At 46.1% G+C, this 21,041-nt stretch overlaps 1 protein-coding gene across 1 annotated transcript; it reads right to left on the reverse strand.

The window, feature by feature from the left end:
- Positions 1-8,445: 8,445 nt before the first annotated feature.
- On the reverse strand, positions 8,446-20,839 carry LOC109909007 (WD repeat-containing protein 20-like). Its single transcript, XM_020507851.2, has 4 exons — positions 20,121-20,839; positions 19,251-19,433; positions 10,266-11,633; positions 8,446-9,957 (listed from the first exon to the last, which is right to left on the reverse strand). The coding sequence occupies exons 1-4, from the start codon at positions 20,592-20,594 to the stop codon at positions 9,910-9,912; spliced, it is 2,073 nt and encodes a 690-aa protein (XP_020363440.1). The 5' UTR covers positions 20,595-20,839; the 3' UTR covers positions 8,446-9,909.
- Between the last annotated feature and the right edge of the window lie 202 nt (positions 20,840-21,041).

The raw sequence follows: 21,041 nt of genomic DNA on the forward strand, positions 1-21,041 counted from the left end.
TACCGAAAAATGTACTGCAACGTTCAATTAAAGGGACAAGGTGCGGTTCTTAACGACCAGTTCAAAAACGGAGAGATGGTGGGTTGGGGAACGGCACTTTAAATACGTCACTCTCTGCTTTAAAACTATATCCATCAAACGTACCTCAAAGTCTGTTCAAGAACGTTGAAGGGCGTTCTGAGGAAACGTGCCGTTCAGTACAAACCGTGACGTAACGTAGCAGACATTCAATCGAACTGAACGAACCCCAGGCACAACTTTGTCTATTGTGTTCGTTTGAGTGGTAAGGCTGAAGGCACTGATATTAGAATAAATTGGAGTAAAGTCGGGGGGAGGTGCATTTGGTGTCAGCCGAATGGTCTGACACTAATGTTGTTTTCCAACAGCAAGACTCAGATCAACATGGCGGGGTCATTGTTTATCAAAGTTTTTCTTTATCATGTCAAAATAAACATGCCTCCAACCCCCATATCACGCAAGCACAAACTGAAATAAAATGTGTGTACATTGTTCAATCAATTAGTGACAGTCCCAAATCTCACATGAATTTGTACATATCCACTGTATACATGAATTGCAGCAAAGTTGGTTCCTGTTTCAGTAACGTCTTTGGTCAGGTTCATGTAGGTCAAACAAAAAGACAATAATGATTGGTTGACAATTAGAGCCTCCCACAATGCAGCCGGTGGCTGCAGGATGAAGTTGGTGAAGAGCAACTGCAGAAACTAACAGTAGACTGCAGTCAAAATGTCATGACCTTTGATCACATGATTTATGTTCATGCAGTGGACATGAAGGTGCAAGTCCGACATTTTTCCCCCCAATAATGCAACACAGTTTGAAAGCCAGTGACCGACATGACAAAAGAGATCAGCTCCAACGAGCACATTATTCTTTATATGGAGGAGTTTGAGCTGATCAATTCTGTCTGTGGTCATGCCTTTCAAAGTGTGTTGCAAGCCTGCCTTGCATCTACATGTCAACTGCATGAAGTCGCTGTAGCTGCTTATTTCATGTTTATTTTTGACATTACAAACAATTAAACATTTTTATAAACAATGGAAACACTGTCATGTTGCTAGGAGCCTTGCTGTAGGTTAAAGGCTATACGGACACTCCTGAGCTGCAAACCGCAACGGCAACACTACCATGTTACACAGAGCCTTGTTTTAGGGAGAAGGCTATATGGACACTCCTGACCTAAACACACTAGTACACCACAGAGGACATGTAATATCTACATATGTACAATGTAATAACTAGGTGTACTTAAGATACTTAAGTGTATCTTGAAGGGTACTTTTTTGTAATTCAATACTCCTGAAAATAAGAGGGCAGTGCAAGCAGATGAATGAAAGTAGTGAATATCAGTTTTTATCTGTGAGAATCCCTGGGACCAAAGTAGGTAAGGATTTAGTTAAGGTTAAAGTTAAGGGTCAGTTTTAGATTTTGGATAGTCATTTTGCAGGTCAGCAGTGTCCTTATAGTCTCTCTCTTGCTGTAGGTAAACCGTGCACCTCCTCCGACTTCACTCATTGACTTTCGTCTACATTCGGCTGCGTTAAAGCCTTCCTACTCGAACACACCCGATGGGTTTATTGATCCCCTCACCACTCTCTGGAAGTCACCCTCAGAGTTTCGTCAGCAACACGTGACGACCTGGAGCCCTCCTAGTTGGCAGGGGTGAGGGGCGGGTTTGGGATTCACCATTTAAAAACACCCTAGTGATTGGTTGACAAATAGTGCCTCCCACTTGCCAGGCTGATGGCTGCATTGTGCAGCCAGTGAGAAGCAACTGCAGCAACTTGAAGGTGACTTCATTAAAAACTGCAGGACCTTTGATGACATGTTTTTTTGTCAAGTTCATGCAGTCGACATGCAGTCGACATTTTGAAAGGCAATGACCAACAATGTTCACCGACTTAGGGAAATTGATCCACTCGAACGGTCCAATTTCTTCTTCTACTTCTATGGATGGATCAGTGGTATTTTGCTGCCATTGTCTGACTACCACCACCTATTGGCTTGAAGAGTTTGGTGGCGAAAAGCAGAATGCATTGGTGAACATTGATCAAATCAAATCTTATTTGTCACGTGCTGAATACAGACCTTACCTTGAAATGCTTACTGACAAGCCCTTAACCAACAATGCAGTTCAAGAAATAGAGTTAAGAAAATATTTACTAAATAAACTAAAGTAAAAAAGAAAAGAAAAAGAAAAGGTAACAAGAAAATGACATAACAATAACAAGGCTATATACAGGGGGTACCGGTACCAAGTCAATGTGTGGGGGTACAGGTTAGTCGAGGTCATTTGAAAAATGACTATTAAATAGATAATTAACAACGTAAATGGTGGCCATATTATTAATTGTTCAGCAGTCTTATGGCTTGGGGGTAGAAGCTGTTAAGGAGCCTTTTGGTCCTAGACTTGGCACTCCGATACCGCTTGCTGTGCGGTAGCAGAGAGAACAGTCTATAACTTGGGTGTCCCTTTGGGCTTTCATTTTTGTGCCTTCCTCTGACACCGCCTAGTATATAGGTCCTGGATGTCAGGAAGCTTGGCCCCTGTGATGTACTGGGCTGTACGCATTACCCTCTGTAGCACCTCACGATCAATGCCGAGCAGTTGCCATACCAGGCAGTGGTGCAACTGGGCAGGGTGCTGTCAATGGTGCAGCTAAGGGCCCATGCCAAATCTTTTCAGTCTCCTGAGGGGGAAAAGGTGTTGTCGTTCCCTCTTCACAACTGTCTTGGTGTGTTTGCACCATGATAGTTCGTTGGTGATGTAGAAACCAAGAAACTTGAACCTCTCGACCGCTCCACTTCAGCCCCGTCGATGTTAATGGGGTTCTGTTCGGCCCTCCTTTTCCCATAGTCCACGATCAACTCCTTTGTCTTTCTCACATTTAGGGAGAGGTTTTTGTCCTGGCACCACACTGCCAGGTCTCTGACCTCCTCCTATAGGCTGTCTCATCTTTTTCTGTGATCAGGCCTACCACTGTTGTGTCGTTAGCAAAGTTAATGATGGTGTTGGAGTCATGCTTGACCACGCAGTCGTGGGTAATCAGGGAGTACAGGAGGGGAATAAGCACGCACCCTTAAGGGGCCCCAGTGTTGAGGATCAGCGTTGCAAATGTGTTGTTGCTTACCCTTACCACCTGGCGGCTGCCCATTAGGAAGTCCAGGATCCAGTTGCAGAGGGAGGTGTTTAGTCCCAAGGGCCTTTGCTTAGTGATGAGCTCTGTGGGTACTATGGTGTTGAACACTGAGCTGTAGTCAATGAACAGCATTCTCACATAGGTGATCCTTTTGTCCAGGTGGGAAAGGGCAGTGTGCACTACGATTGAGATTGTGTCATCTGTGTATCTGATGGAGCGGTATGTGAATTGGAGTGGGTCTAGGGTGTCTGGCATGATGGTGTTGATGTGAGTCATGACCAGCCTTTCACAGCACTTCATGGCTACCGACTTGTGTGCTAAGGGGAGGTAATAATTTGGGCAGGTTACCTTCGCTTTCTTGGGCACAGGGACTACAGTGGTATGTTTGAAACATGTAAACTCAGCAAAAAAAGAAACAGACCTTTTTCAGGACCCTGTCTTTCAAAGATAATTAATCCAAATCCAAATAACTTCACAGATCTTTATAGTAAAGGATTTAAAAACACTATTTCCCATTCTTGTTCAATAAACCATAAACAATGAATGAATATGCACCTGTGGAACGGTCGTTAAGACACTAACAGCTTACAGACAGTAGGCAATTAAGGTCACACTTATGAAAACCTAGGACACTAAAGAGGCCTTTCTACTGACTCTGAAAAACACCAAAAGAAAGATGCTCAGGGTTCCTGCTCATCTACGTGAATGTGCCTTAGGCATGCTGCAAGGAGGCATAAGGACTGCAGATGTGGCCAGGGCAACAGCTGACTGAGCTGAATCGGTACATCCGAACATCACACCTGCGGGACAGGAACAGGATGGCCACAACACCTGCCCGAGTTACACCAGGAACGCACAATCCCTCCATCAATGCTCAGACTGTCCGCAATAGGCTGAGAGAGGCTGGACTGAAGGCTTGTAGGCCTGTTGTAAGGCAGGTCCTCACCAGACATCACCGGCAACAACCTCGCCTATGGGCACAAACCCACCTTCGCTAGACCAGACAGGACTGGCAAAAAATGCTCTTCACTGACGAGTTGCAGTTTTGTCTCACCAGAGGTGAAGTTCAGATTTGCGTTTATCATCGAAGGAATGAGTGTTACACCAAGGCCTGTACTCTGGAGCAGGGTTGATTTGGAGGTGGCGGGTCCATCATGGTCTGGGGCAGTGTGTCACAGCATCATCGGACTGAGCTTGCTGTCTTTGCAGGCAATCTCAACGCTGTGCGTTACAGGGAAGACATCCTCCTTCCTCATGTAGTACCCTTCCTGCAGGCTCATCCTGACATGACCCTCCAGCATGACAAGTCCGACAGCCCTACTGATCATTCTGTGCGTGATTTCCTGCAAGACAAGAATGTCAGTGTTCTGCCATGGCCAGCGATGAGCCCAGATCTCAATCCCATTGAGCACGTCTGGGACCTGTTGGATCGGAGGGTGAGGGCTAGGGTCATTCCCCCCAGAAATGTCTGGGAACTTGCAGGTGCCTTGGTGGAAGAGTGGGGTAACATCTCACAGCAAGAACTGGCAAATGTTGTGCTGTCCATGAGGAGGAGATGCACTGCAGTACTTAATGCAGCTGGTGGCCACACCAGATACTGACTGTTACTTTTGATTTTGACCCCCCCCCCCTTTGTTCAGGGACACATTATTCTACTTCTATTAGTCACATGTCTGTGGAACTCGTTCCGTTTATGTCTCAGTTGTTGAATCTTGTTATGTTCATACAAATATTTACACATGTTAAGTCTGCTGAAAATAAACGCAGTTGACAGTGAGAGGACGTTTATTTTTTTGCTGAGTTTAATTATGGTCAGATTCGCCAAATGGAGGGCTAGGGAGAGCTTTGCCTGTGTCTCTGTGTGTGGAGTAAAGGTGGTCTAGTTTTTTCCCTCTGGTTGCAGATGTGACATGCTGGCAGAAATGAGGTAAAACAGATTTGTTTGCCTGCCACTAGGAGCGCCGCTTCTGGATGAGCATTTTCTTGTTCGCTTAGGGCTTTATACAGCTCGTTGCGTGCAGTCTTAGTGCCAGCATCGGTTTGTGGTGGTAAAAAAACGGCTTTGAATAATATAGATGAGAACTCTCTCTGTAGATAGTGTGGTCTACAGCTTATCATGAGGTACTCTACCTCAGGCGAGCAATACCTTGAGACTTCTTTAACATTAGACATCGCGCACCAGCAGTTATTGACAAATAGACACACACCCCCGCTCCTCGTCTTACCAGAAGTAGCTGCTCTGTCCTGCAGAATCATAGAAAAGCCAGCCAGCTCTATATTATGTGTAGTCGTTTAGCCACGTGTCGTGAAAAACAAGATATTACAGTTTTTAATACCCCGTTGGTAGGATAGTCTTAATCTTACATTGTTCACTTTGTATTCCAATGTTTGTATGTTGGCCAATAATACGGAGGGTAGTGTCTCAAGCATTGTGTAATATTGGCCACAGCTAAATTTCCCAAATAGTTAATTCACCCTTTTGAAAATGTATCTATCAGGAACAAATGTGGTGTTTGATTGTTTTGACTCCTTTAAAATAAAGAAAAGTACTTTGAGCTTGTGTGAGACTCACCTTGCCCAGGGGAAGGTTAGTAGAGTGCCCCCTGTAGGGCTGTGAAAAACATGACAGTCCTCAGTCTCCCAATCCCAAAAGGGGCCAGTATCCAGTCCAGAGCATCACAAATGCACACATCGTGGTGCACACAAGCAACACATATAACAGACAGTTTGACACACCAAATTTGATATAAAATGGACATGTGTCCATGGTGGAGGGGAGAGTGGGGTAAGTTTGGCTAAAAGGGTAAGTTGAGCCACCCTTGATTCTAGGAAACCATACACAAAATTAATAATTTGACAAAATGTGGAACACCTGCTCTTTCCATGACATAGACTGACCAGGTGAATCCAGGTGAAAGCTATGATTTCTTATTGATATCACTTGTTAAATCGACTTCAATCAGTGTAGATGAGGGGACAGGTTAAAGAAGGATTGTTAAGCCTTGAGCCAATTGAGACATGGATTGTGTATGTTTGCCATTCAGAGGGTGAATGGGCAAGACAAAATCTTTAAGTGCCTGAGCATGGTAGCAGGGCGCACCGGTTTGAGTGTGTCAAGAACGGCAACGCTGCTGGGTTCTTCACACTCAACAGTTTCCCGTGTGTATCAAGAATGGTCCACCACCCAAAGGACACCCAGGCAACTTGACACAACTGTGGGATGCAATGGAGTCAAATTGTTTCCACGTAATTTGTCAACGTATTGTGATTTGTAATCTATGTGGAAAATACATTGGATTTGAAGAAAGTCATCAACGTAAACTGTTGCTTTGAGGATAACTCATTTCAAACACAGGATTATGTCATGGTGGTAAGTAATTTCAACATAGACAAACGTTGTATAAAATATGTTGGATTCACATCAACCAAAAATAAGTTAAAGAATAGGATCAAATCAAACTGCATTTAAAGTACATTTAAAATGTAGTCATATTCCTCAATTTAGATTTTGGTTGAATATGAGATGTGAATCCAACATATCAATTATTAATTTGCAGACAAACTGGAAATAAAGCCAGGCTCAGTGGCACAGATGGAGCTATCCAATCAGAAGATACATCTCCTTCAAATGTTTATATTTGGTTGCGCTAACAACCAAACACAATTCAGCAGGTCTGTAGAAATCTTCAATTGTTATAGTAATCTGCACAAAATCTCAAAGGCATTGATCACTTGCACCATGTACTTTAATGTAATCTACATTTTCTGCAATCCAGGTCATTTGGTTGTGCTATTAGATCAAGAACAGTGATAACACATTCAGTTCTACTTAAATAAAACAACATTTTACAATGATTTTCTATTGGAATTTGGTTGTTTTTAGATGGTTGAAAGCATAGTGATAACACATTGGGAATTCAACAAACTTTTAGCAGTTTTTGAGTGGGTGAAAATAGGTTGGAATCTGATTAATCAACATTTCTACCTGATATTACCCAATTCTCCACGTTGAAAATATGTGCTGTGCCCAGTACCATGTTTTAATCTGATTAGTCTCCTATAGCCTACCTGCGCACATTCGTCCACTCCACTCTAATATAATTCCTGCATTCAAACTGATGGAAAGAGATATCTGCTACAAAACACCAACAACTGATATTCTGAGATTGTCAAGCCTTTCGATACTGGGTACAAGGTAGGAAGGGATGTATTTTATTTTTGTCTAGATTGACATAGTCTATTTGATTTTGGTGTTGTAAACGCAAACCATGATTTTGAAGAGCCCAAAGTCGGTAATCAAGTATGCTATGCTTTTCTTATTGGTTGTTTGGGGCATTGGCACAGAAATGTGTTGTTGGAAAATGGATAGCATATATTATATAGCATTTACATTTTGACAATCTTATTTCCCCCTAGCTGATCATCTGCAGCTGGCTCTGATGGTAGTGTAATGAAACAGGCAGAGAGAGTGTGAGCTCGTCCGTGGTGGTCGGCGAACCCTCTACCTTAGCCGTGCGTGGCATCAACTGCGCCACAAAAGCATGCTGGTAGTGGTAAAGTCGATATCCACGCTTATAAACAGGGTCGCTACAGTTATGTGGTCGTAAACATTGTGTGCAACCTATTTTACAGTACATGGGGAGGTACCTGGAGTTGGACCCCCCCCCACAGTAATTTTCTACCTGTCCCTTAATGACATGCTAAAGTGAGCAACTTTCACTTTTCATGATGTTCTTCATACACATGTATTACGTGACTGTATTTACTTATTACTTCATAGGTTACTCCTTTATAGTTATGCATAGGTAATGTGAAGTGTTTTCCAAACAACAGATGTATTATTGACCATGTCATTTGTACTGAAAGTCGGGGTGCATACAGTGGTTTGTTTCTCTGCTTACCTTGTCTGAGCAAGAGACGGTTTTCATCCTATTCAATGTCATTTCACTGGACTCCATCTTACAGCTCAGTGAAATAAAAACTCATTAAAAACTCAAACGCAAGCCTGTCTTGTCTCTGTCAAACACAAGTATATGTCTACATATTTCTTTCTATAAATGACCATTCTCTGGCATGCTTTCGACTCAACATTTGCCATGAAAGAGGCCCAAGATGATAACAATCATGGGGTTTCAATGTTAAAGAAACTATTTGCGTTCTGTCATACAGCTGCACATCTATCAAAGTCATGAAAAACATAACTTTGATATCAAGATAATAGATATTGGATGACGAGTACTATATTTTTGTGATTATAAAGTGCAAGAGCCTGGAGAGTAACATGTAGCATTTGGGTTTAGAATTTTAATAACAGATCCCCCTATATACAAACTTAATACTGTGATACAATTTGCCACCTCAGGTGTAAGTGTGTGTGTATAATGCACACTGAATTTAAAAAGACAGTACATGCTATGGTCTGTAAACGGTCAAAAAGAAAAACAAATGGAATGGATTCTCTTGCAGTATTGAAAAAGGCCTTCAGAGGGTATTCTTCAGAGGGTATTCTTCAGTGTACAGTACATTATTTGTGTTGATGGTTTTAGTGTCACCTTCTGCCATTTCACATAACTGTTATTAGGGCATACACACACTAATATAATGGGTAGTCTTCAGTGTACATACCATTATCAACAGTGTTCTTATCATAACTGGCCAGATCCTAAACAGTCACTTCTTCTCTACAAATTGTTTTAGTTGGTCCACCACCATTTCTAGTCTGGTGTTTTTACACCGGTTGCTTTGACTCATCAGTCGCATGCCTTTCAGCATTCCGAACCTCAAATCCCACACATAAAATTTAATTTCTAGGTAAAACAATGGTTTGATGCAAGACCCACTGATCATTGTCATTTATCCAGGTTGGTAGAATATCATGGATGTCACGAACACAGAATAATCCACAAATAATACAGCCGAGTTAGAATCAGTAGCTTAAAATTACATGAAATAAAAGCCATGTCAATTAACAAAAGGAAAATCACAGGACAAATTGCCTCCAGTTTCCTCTTGTGGGCTAAAATGACCAATGTTGAATGTGCAAAATCTTGCAAGAGGCATTACAGGTGTGAGGGGGAATGGAGGCTAATGGATGCTACACTGCTTGAAAGCGTACGGTGTGTCACTGTGGAGTAATGTTGGGAACAAGTATCATTGGGAGCGGACAGTCTCAGCTGAAGAGTACAGTAGCAGCCATTGGAAGATTGCTCTCCGTACTGCACAAGGGTGAAGTCTTTGATGCCGGAGACCCTAAATGCGTCCATCTCCATCGACAAACCAGTTTGCTTCAAGAGACACGACATATCAAGGAACTCTATCACACAAAAACACTATCTTCAGGTCCCTAACTGCAGACATTCAATGTTAACTGTGTCTCTATGTACAATATAGGATTTTCATATAGTAATATTATTTTTTTCCACTCGCTTGAGTCAATATTTTGATACTCTGTCCTCTGTATTGATAGAGTATTCGTATTATTTACAATATAAATTACTTCAGTCTTGAGATAAGATAAATAAAATACAATTACTTTCGTGTTTGCAGGGTGGAGAGGAGTCGGCCTTCTCTATGCTTCTGGGAAAGAGGGATGGTCCCAGTTTTTGTTTTGTAGTCTTCCTAAAGAGGAGCGGTGAGAGGCAAGGGGATAGATACATCAGGGGTCAATACTGGGATGATACGGTGCAGATGCTGGCCCCTCTTCAGCCATGATGGGGGTTTGGTGAGGGGTGCAAAGTTCCACTTCCAGCTATACCACCGTGCCACTGGGCGAGTTCCCGTTCTGTGCTGTCAAGTTCTGGATGAGGGGCCAGGCAGCATCAGGGAGGGAGAGAAAGGAAGGAAGAACGTTTAGACTCATGGCAAGTAATCCATAAATACCCTCAAGTCCTTTCTAATAACTTGGAGTATAAACTAGTAAACTAAAAGCTGATAGGACAGCCTAAAGAGCATTATTCATTGATAGATGTTTTGCTACCAAGTAAAAGTAAAATCATGGTGGTGGAATTCCTATAGAAAACACTTAGTAAGATGACCGTCACAGTTCAATCATGATTAAAAAGAGAGTCTGGATACCCAGATACGGACGCTGGGCGCAGGACTCACCACTTTACCCGGCCGTGCCCAGGTGCAGATGAGGCCCTCCTGGCACGCGGTGATGATGCAGTCGTCCATGAACACCAGCACGGTCAGTCTCTCGTGGGCGATCTTCTTACACACCAGGGGCTCCAGCAGGGGCACCTCGTGCATCCGCGGACACAGGGTGGTGCCCAGGACCTTGGCGGCGTCCAGGCGACTGCTGCGTGGCGCTACGTTGATCTTGTCATTGCTCTTGCTGATGTTTCCCAGGCTATGGTACCGCTTGTGCTCCTTCTCCCCGCCCACACCGCTCCCTCCAGACTTGTCTGATTTACGCTCCTGCAGGGAGAGCGTGGCGAAGCGGCCGATACTGAAGGGGGTGGCATTGCCCCCTCCGCTCCCTCCCCCACCCTCCGTCGTGCTCTGGCCCTTAGAGACGTTGGCCACGGCGGGGTGGGGGAGGGAGTTGGAGCGCGACAGGGAGCGGGGGAGTGGCAAGGGCATGGGGGGTGGCTGGTGGGGGTTAGTGGTGGGGTGGTGGTGGCCCTCAACTCCTCCTATGACCCCTCCACCTGTAGTGTTGTTGATGGTGCTGCTGACCGAGGGAGGGATGGTGGGGCCGAAGGTGTTGGTGAGGGCACGGGACAGGGGCAGCCTCGGGTACAGCACATCATCCGTCAGATCCCACAGGCAGAACTGGGTGTCCTGGCCCACCGAGCCGAAGCGGTAGGTGACGGAGGGCGAGCCTCCCTTGGAGCTGTGGCGGGAGAGGCGTGACAGCGTGCTGCTCGTGCGCACACGGCCAAAGTGCAGCGGCCCCTGCTGTAGGTCCTCCTCGCTGCCGCTCAGCTCCATGGGCTCCTCGTCCTCCAGGCTGGTGGTGAAGGGGTCAAAGGCCACCACGTTCACCCAGGACTTGTGGCCATGTCCCCGGGCCACCACACGGCTCTCTGCGAATGACCACACCGTCACCAGGTCGTCCTCGCCACCTGTGGCCAGGTATTTGCCGTCGGGGCTCCAGGAGACGCACAGTAGGCCGCCGAAGTAGCTCTTCATCACGCCCTGCAGCTCCATGGAGTCAAAGTGGAAGACGCGCAGGCAGCCGTCCTGGCCCACACACGCCACATGCACACCGTCTGGCGAGAAGGCAAACTCGTTGAGGCCTCCATCGCCCACGGCCCAGCGCAGCAGCGGGTTTCGGGGCGTCTTCGTCTTGCAGGAATAGACTGCAAAGCCTTCGCCCTGGCGGAGCAGCGAGTACTGTGGGGCGGCGGTGCCACACGGGTGCTCCACATTGTAGAGGTAGAGGTGGCCACTGGCGTAAGAGGCCAGGAACAGGTTCTCGGACTTGGGCAGCCATTTCAGACAGGTCACCTTGGACTTGTCGATCATCCTCTGAAAGGCAACATGAAGAATTTGATATTAGCAACACTGGTACATTTGATAAGCTTATATGCTATGTTCAGTGACAGTGGTAAGAGATTTATCTGAAAGACGATGCCAGGTGTCACAACAACTGTAACTAATATCTGAACTGTTACAGGTTATATGTCCTCATAAACTAGTGTTAAAAAAACAACAGCCTAAATGAAATGACATCTGGAGTGAAAGACTATGGGTCGGCTTCCTAGACATAGATTACAGTCCTGGACAAAGAAGCATGTTCAAGGGAGATTCTCCACTCAAAGTGCTTTAAGTCCAGGACTAGGGTTTGTCCGGACAACCAGGTAAAAGTGAGGCATGTTGGTATATCTGAGCTCTGTGACAGAGGTAGAACAGCAGAGAGAGTGGATTTAGATCCAGTGCGCTGGAGGAGGTTCATTGACTTAGAGGAGAAACCAAGCAAAGGCAAAGAGAAGTACTCTTTATCATCACACTCCATCATCTGATTTTAATTCAAGTCCCTGTGCAGTCAAAATTCTGTTTTTAATATCATATTGTACAACAGCTGATGAAAAATGTTATCAGTGTTAAATCCTGATAGCTGCTGGTTGAAAATACAATCTACACAGGACCTTCTAATCAGCAGGTTTGCATGTCCAGTAGTTTTGGATTTCCATGGTGACATCAGCATTCTGTAAATGAGTTAATAAACCAATAACAAAGACAGCTCCAAACCATCTGTAAATAACAGATCGTTTTCAGTTTCACTAGCAACATTCTTGCTTTAGAACATTGTAATGGAAATTACAGTAAAGTACTTAATTGTTACTCATAAATGATTTGATATTTATATAAAAATGGCTACATTGGGCCTTTAAAAACATCATTCTCCAAGAAGGCAGGCAGTACTTCAAAAAAAGAGCTCTTGAAAAAGTATTTGCATTTTTCCAAATATTCCAATGAAATAAAGCAAATGGCAACACAGACACAGGCTATAGCTCAACCCCCCCTCCCAACACAGACTATAGCTCAACCCCCCCTCCCAACACAGACACAGGCTATAGCTCAACCCCCCCTCCCAACACAGACACAGGCTATAGCTCAACCCCCCCTCCCAACACAGACATAGGCTATAGCTCAACCCCCCCTCCCTCCCAACACAGACTATAGCTCAACCCCCCCTCCCTCCCAACAGACTATAGCTCAACCCCCCTCCCTCCCAACACAGACTATAGCTCAACCCCCCCTCCCAACACAGACACAGGCTATAGCTCAACCCCCCCTCCCAACACAGACACAGGCTATAGCTCAACCCCCCCTCCCAACACAGACATAGGCTATAGCTCAACCCCCCCTCCCTCCCAACACAGACTATAGCTCAACCCCCCCTCCCTCCCAACAGACTATAGCTCAACCCCCCCTCCCTCCCAACACAGACTATAGCTCAACCCCCCCTCCCAACACAGACATAGGCTATAGCTCAACCCCCCCTCCCAACACAGACATAGGCTATAGCTCAACCCCCCCTCCCAACACAGACATAGGCTATAGCTCAACCCCCCCTCCCAACACAGACATAGGCTATAGCTCAACCCCCCCTCCCTCCCAACACAGACTATAGCTCAACCCCCCCTCCCTCCCAACAGACTATAGCTCAACCCCCCCTCCCTCCCAACACAGACTATAGCTCAACCCCCCCTCCCAACACAGACACAGGCTATAGCTCAACCCCCCCTCCCAACACAGACATAGGCTATAGCTCAACCCCCCCTCCCAACACAGACATAGACTATAGCTCAACCCCCCCTCCCAACACAGACATAGGCTATAGCTCAACCCCCCCCTCCCAACACAGACATAGGCTATAGCTCAACCCCCCCTCCCAACACAGACATAGGCTATAGCTCAACCCCCCCTCCCAACACAGACTATAGCTCAACCCCCCTCCCAACACAGACTATAGCTCAACCCCCCCTCCCAACACAGACATAGGCTATAGCTCAACCCCCCCCCCTCCCAACACAGACATAGGCTATAGCTCAACCCCCCCTCCCTCCCAACAGACATAGGCTATAGCTCAACCCCCCCTCCCTCCCAACACAGACATAGGCTATAGCTCAACCCCCCCTCCCTCCCAACACAGACATAGGCTATAGCTCAACCCCCCCTCCCTCCCAACACAGACATAGGCTATAGCTCAACCCCCCCTCCCTCCCAACACAGACATTGGCTATAGCTCAACCCCCCCTCCCAACACAGACTATAGCTCAACCCCCCCTCCCAACACAGACTATAGCTCAACCCCCCCTCCCAACACAGACTATAGCTCAACCCCCCCTCCCAACACAGACTATAGCTCAACCCCCCCTCCCAACACAGACATAGGCTATAGCTCAACCCCCCCCTCCCTACACAGACATAGGCTATAGCTCAACCCCCCCCCCCTCCCAACACAGACATAGGCTATAGCTCAACCCCCCCCCCCCTCCCAACACAGACATAGGCTATAGCTCAACCCCCCCCCCTCCCAACACAGACATAGGCTATAGCTCAACCCCCCCCCCCTCCCAACACAGACATAGGCTATAGCTCAACCCACCCTCCCTCCCAACACAGACATAGGCTATAGCTCAACCCCCCCCCTCCCTCCCAACACAGACATAGGCTATAGCTCAACCCCCCCCCTCCCTCCCAACACAGACATAGGCTATAGCTCAACCCCCCCCTCCCTCCCAACACAGACATAGGCTATAGCTCAACCCCCCCTCCCTCCCAACACAGACATAGGCTATAGCTCAACCCCCCCTCCCTCCCAACACAGACATAGGCTATAGCTCAACCCCCCCTCCCTCCCAACACAGACATAGGCTATAGCTCAACCCCCCCTCCCTCCCAACACAGACATAGGCTATAGCTCAACCCCCCCTCCCTCCCAACACAGACATAGGCTATAGCTCAACCCCCCCTCCCTCCCAACACAGACATAGGCTATAGCTCAACCCCCCCTCCCTCCCAACACAGACATAGGCTATAGCTCAACCCCCCCTCCCTCCCAACACAGACATAGGCTATAGCTCAACCCCCCCTCCCTCCCAACACAGACATAGGCTATAGCTCAACCCCCCCTCCCTCCCAACACAGACATAGGCTATAGCTCAACCCCCCCTCCCTCCCAACACAGACATAGGCTATAGCTCAACCCCCCTCCCTCCCAACACAGACATAGGCTATAGCTCAACCCCCCCTCCCTCCCAACACAGACATAGGCTATAGCTCAACCCCCCCTCCCTCCCAACACAGACATAGGCTATAGCTCAACCCCCCCTCCCTCCCAACACAGACATAGGCTATAGCTCAACCCCCCCCTCCCAACACAGACATAGGCTATAGCTCAACCCCCCCCTCCCAACACAGACATAGTCTATAGCTCAACCCCCCCTCCCAACACAGACTATAGCTCAACCCCCCCTCCCAACACAGACTATAGCTCAACCCCCCCCTCCCAACACAGACTATAGCTCAACCCCCCCTCCCAACACAGACTATAGCTCAACCCCCCCTCCCAACACAGACTATAGCTCAACCCCCCCCTCCCAACACAGACTATAGCTCAACCCCCCCTCCCAACACAGACTATAGCTCAACCCCCCCCCTCCCAACACAGACTATAGCTCAACCCCCCCCCCCTCCCAACACAGACAATAGCTCAACCCCCCCCAACACAGCCAATAGCTCAACCCCCCCCCCCCTCCCAACACAGACATAGGCTATAGCTCAACCCCCCCCCCCCCCCAACACAGACAGACCAGACAGTCAGACACACACACTCAGACAGACAAAGACACAGACAGAAACAAAGACACACACAGAAACAGACACACACAGAGACAGAAACAAAGACACACACACACACACAGAGAGACAGAAACAAAGACACACACACAGACAGAAACAAAGACACACACACACACAGACAGAAACAAAGACACACACACACACAGACAGAAACAAAGACACACACACACACACAGACAGAAACAAAGACACACACACACACAGAGACAGAAACAAAGACACACACACACACACAGAGACAGAAACAAAGACACACACACACACACAGAGACAGAAACAAAGACACACACACACACACAGAGACAGAAACAAAGACACACACACACAGAGACAGAAACAAAGACACACACACACAGAGACAGAAACAAAGACACACACACACACAGACAGAAACAAAGACACACAGAGACAGAAACAAAGACACACAGACAGAAACAAAGACACACAGACAGAAACAAAGACACACAGACAGAAACAAAGACACACAGACAGAAACAAAGACACACACAGACAGAAACAAAGACACACACAGACAGAAACAAAGACACACAGACAGAAACAAAGACACACACAGACAGAAACAAAGACACACAGAGACAGAAACAAAGACACACAGAGACAGAAACAAAGACACACAGAGACACAGAGACACAGACACACACAGAGACAGAGACAAAGACACACACACACAGAGACAGAAACAAAGACACACAGAGACAGAAACAAAGACACACAGAGACAGACACACACAGAGACAGAGACAAAGACACACACACACAGAGACAGAAACAAAGACGCACACACAGAGACAGAAACAAAGACGCACGCAGAGACAGAAACAAAGACACACGCAGAGACAGAAACAAAGACACACACACACACACAGAGACAGAAACAAAGACACACACAGAGACAGAAACAAAGACACACACACAGAGACAGAAACAAAGACACACAGAGACACACACAGAGACACAGACACAGAGAAAGAAACAGACACACAGAGACACAGACACACACAGAGACAGAACAAAGACACACACACACACACACACAGAGACAGAAAACAAAGACACACACACAACACACACAGAGACAGAAACAAAGACACACACACACACACACACAGAGACAGAAACAAAGACACACACACACACACACACAGAGACAGAAACAAAGACACACACACACACACACACAGAGACAGAAACAAAGACACACACACACACACACACACAGAGACAGAAACAAAGACACACACACACACACACACAGAGACAGAAACAAAGACACACACACACACACACAGAGACAGAAAACAAAGACACACACCACACACACAGAGACAGAAACAAAGACACACACACACACAGAGACAGAAACAAAGACACACACACACCACAGAGACAGAAACAAAGACACACACACACACAGAGACAGAAACAAAGACACACAGAGACACAGACACACAGAGACACACACACACAGAGACAGAAACAAAGACGCACACAGAGACAGAAACAAAGACACACACACACACAGAAACAAAGACACACACACACACAGAGACAGAAACAAAGACACACACACACACAGAGACAGAAACAAAGACACACACACACACACAGAGACAGAAACAAAGACACACACACAGAGACAGAAACAAAGACACACACACACACACAGAGACAGAAACAAAGACACACACACACAGAGACAGAAACAAAGACACACACACACACAGAGACAGAAACAAAGACACACACACACACAGAGACAGAAACAAAGACACACACACACACACACAGAGACAGAAACAAACACACACACACACACACACACAGAGACAGAAACAAAGACACACACACACACACAGAGACAGAAACAAAGACACACACACACACAGAGACAGAAACAAAGACACACAGAGACACAGACACACACACACACAGAGACAGAAACAAAGACACACACAGAGACAGAAACAAAGACGCACACAGAGACAGAAACAAAGACACACACACACACAGAAACAAAGACACACACACACACACAGAGACAGAAACAAAGACACACACACAGAGACAGAAACAAAGACACACACACACACAGACAGAAACAAAGACACACACACACACAGAGACAGAAACAAAGACACAGACACACAGACAGAAACAAAGACACACAGAGACAGAAACAAAGACACACAGAGACACAAAGACACACAGAGACAGAAACAAAGACACACAGAGACACAGACACACACAGAGACAGAGACAAAGACACACACACACACAGACAGAAGCAAAGACACACACAGAAACAAAGACACACACAGAAACAAAGACACACAAAGACACACACAGAAACAAAGACACACACACACAGAGACAGAAACAAAGACACACACACACAGAGACAGAAACAAAGACACACACACACAGAGACAGAAACAAAGACACACACACACACAGACAGAAACAAAGACACACACACAGACAGAAACAAAGACACACAGACAGAAACAAAGACACACACAGACAGAAACAAAGACACACACAGACAGAAACAAAGACACAGAGACAGAAACAAAGACACACAGAGACACAGACACACACAGAGACACACACACACACAGACAGAAACAAAGACACACACAGAGACAGAAACAAAGACGCACACAGAGACAGAAACAAAGACACACACAGAAACAAAGACACACACAGAGACAGAAACAAAGACACACACAGAAACAAAGACACACACACACACACAGAGACAGAAACAAAGACACACACACACAGAGACAGAAACAAAGACACACACACACAGAGACAGAAACAAAGACACACACACACAGAGACAGAAACAAAGACACACACACACAGAGACAGAAACAAAGACACACACACACAGAGACAGAAACAAAGACACACACACACAGAGACAGAAACAAAGACACACACACACAGAGACAGAAACAAAGACACACACACACAGAGACAGAAACAAAGACACACACACACAGAGACAGAAACAAAGACACACACACACAGAGACAGAAACAAAGACACACACACACAGAGACAGAAACAAAGACACACACACACAGAGACAGAAACAAAGACACACACACACAGAGACAGAAACAAAGACACACACACACAGAGACAGAAACAAAGACACACACACACAGAGACAGAAACAAAGACACACACACACAGAGACAGAAACAAAGACACACACACACAGACAGAAACAAAGACACACACACACAGACAGAAACAAAGACACACAGAGACAGAAACAAAGACACACAGAGACAGAAACAAAGACACACAGAGACAGAAACAAAGACACACAGAGACAGAAACAAAGACACACAGAGACACAGACACACACAGAGACAGAGACAAAGACGCACACAGAGACAAAGACGCACACAGAGACAGAGACAAAGACGCACACAGAGACAGAAACAAAGACGCACACAGAGACAGAAACAAAGACGCACACAGAGACAGAAACAAAGACGCACACAGAGACAGAAACAAAGACGCACACAGAGACAGAAACAAAGACGCACACAGAGACAGAAACAAAGACACACACAGAGACAGAAACAAAGACACACACACAGACAGAAACAAAGACACACACACAGACAGAAACAAAGACACACACACAGACAGAAAGAAAGACACAGACAGACAGAGAGAGAAAGACACAGACAGACAGACAGAGAAAGACACAGACAGAGAAAGACAGACACACCTCCTCATTGAAGAGCTTGCTTGTCTCCTTCTTAATGGGGTCCAGGTATTGAACCTGGCCTGCTGAGAAGCCCACAATGAGGGCCACACTGTCTGCTGTGGCAGAGTACTGGTTGAAGTCATGGCAGGTGGGCTGGGTGCCCTTGTAGATACGCTTGTCTATGGGTTTACTAAGGTCCACAGCCTACACAGAGGGGAAGAGAGTTAGGAGCAAGCAGCTTTTAAAATGAACAGGTTTAGGTTTGTTCATCCAACAGAACCTTTTCAAAAATGTTTCCCTGTTTCTATGTTCTACTTCAGTGTTTGTCCCCTTTGTGAAAGTTCAATTTGGTACATGTTTAAAATACATTTTGAGTATAGAATATTTAAGGAAATAATTGTTGTATATTGAGATCGCCCCCCATTGAGGCATTTTTTTGCATAACAAACTACGATTGATTGTTGTGTAAAACCGGATGCAAACATTTGCTATCAAAAAAGATGCGCTACTTGCAACATCAATGCAGCTACATTCTTGCAACTGTATTTCTGAAATGCAAAATTCTCTGCGGTCTACGGACGCCGTCATTGTAAACAAGAATTTGTTCTTAACTGATTTGACTAGTTAAATAAAAGGTTAAATAAATGGAAATAAAAATAGCAAAACAATAATGAATGCACGACTTGATTGCCTCAAAATAACGTGATCACGATTTTACTGGATATACTATTTGGATTAAGACCACTAGAGCAAAATAATCTGGGACATTGCGGCTACTGCCACCCGAGAAAATAGGCGAGTTTACACCAAACTAAAGCAAATTGGCTAACGTTAGTTAATAATACATCTCAGTCGTCTATTCATTACTTGCAACGCCGTTATTCAACTTACCTTCTTGATATTTGTGTAAGTGTAGAAATAAAGCTCTCTTCCGATGTTAAAACACACTCTCTCGGATTCTTCACTCGGGTCCTCCGGTTGAAGCTTCACCATGGAGACCCTGACAGGAGGGAGGAAGCCCGCCGGAGAGGAGTTGGCTGCGGCACTGGAGGAGGAGGCAGCTCCGGGCCCCTGCACCAGACCTAAACCACCACCGGGTATCGAACCCGGTCCACCACCGGGGCCCACCGTGGTACCTGCGGACAGACCCCGAGGTAGTCCGCCTCGTTGTTGTGAATCCGAGAGGGTCAGCAGTTTGTAAAAACCCTCTCTAGTCCTGAACTGGGATTTAATCTCATTGATATCCTTCAGTGCGCCTCCATCACCGGCCATTTTTAGTAGCCTACAAACAAGCCGCACAGGAAACTGAAATTTTGACCTGGAAATAATTATCGAAACTACAATGAAAATGGGAGCGACGGGCATAGTTAGTGAGCCTGTAGATCCAAGAAATTAATGGGTCTTCAAACGCATTTTTAAAAGACTGCTATTCAGTGAACAAATTGAGACACCTTCTTCAAGCATCATAAATCATCGGTCACGGTTATCTAGTTATCGGCAGCCCGGGGCGCGCGCACCCCATCGAATAGTGCGAGTGGTGCTGCAAATTCTTGTGTGTCGGCCACCTGCGCTGCGCAGTCGCTATCCATCTGTAATGAGGAGCTGCAGCTTGGCTACTGATGTGTGGAAGGAGGTGATTTAAATCGTTGGTATCCATCCCTCTGGCTGATCATCATGAACTAGCAAATAATATTCAACTTAAAACTAGGGTGTTCACTAGGTTTTTCATCAGTTTGCAGCAACCTCCGGATAAGATTATCAGGACAACTCACAAATTGAAGGAGGCCCTCGGTGCAGTCTGCGCAGACCTCC

The sequence above is a fragment of the Oncorhynchus kisutch genome, linkage group LG18, assembly GCF_002021735.2.
Source record: "Oncorhynchus kisutch isolate 150728-3 linkage group LG18, Okis_V2, whole genome shotgun sequence".
Lineage (NCBI taxonomy): Eukaryota > Metazoa > Chordata > Actinopteri > Salmoniformes > Salmonidae > Oncorhynchus > Oncorhynchus kisutch.

Coding starts and splice junctions, on each gene's coding strand:
- LOC109909007 (XM_020507851.2), bottom strand. CDS start 20,594: ATGCCCGTCGCTCCCATTTTCATTGTAGTTTCGATAATTATTTCCAGG. Junction 11,634..19,250: donor GCAAGCTCTTCAATGAGGAG/GTGTGTCTGTCT, acceptor GTTGCCTTTCAG/AGGATGATCGACAAGTCCAA. Junction 9,958..10,265: donor GGGCACGGCCGGGTAAAGTG/GTGAGTCCTGCG, acceptor CCCCTCATCCAG/AACTTGACAGCACAGAACGG.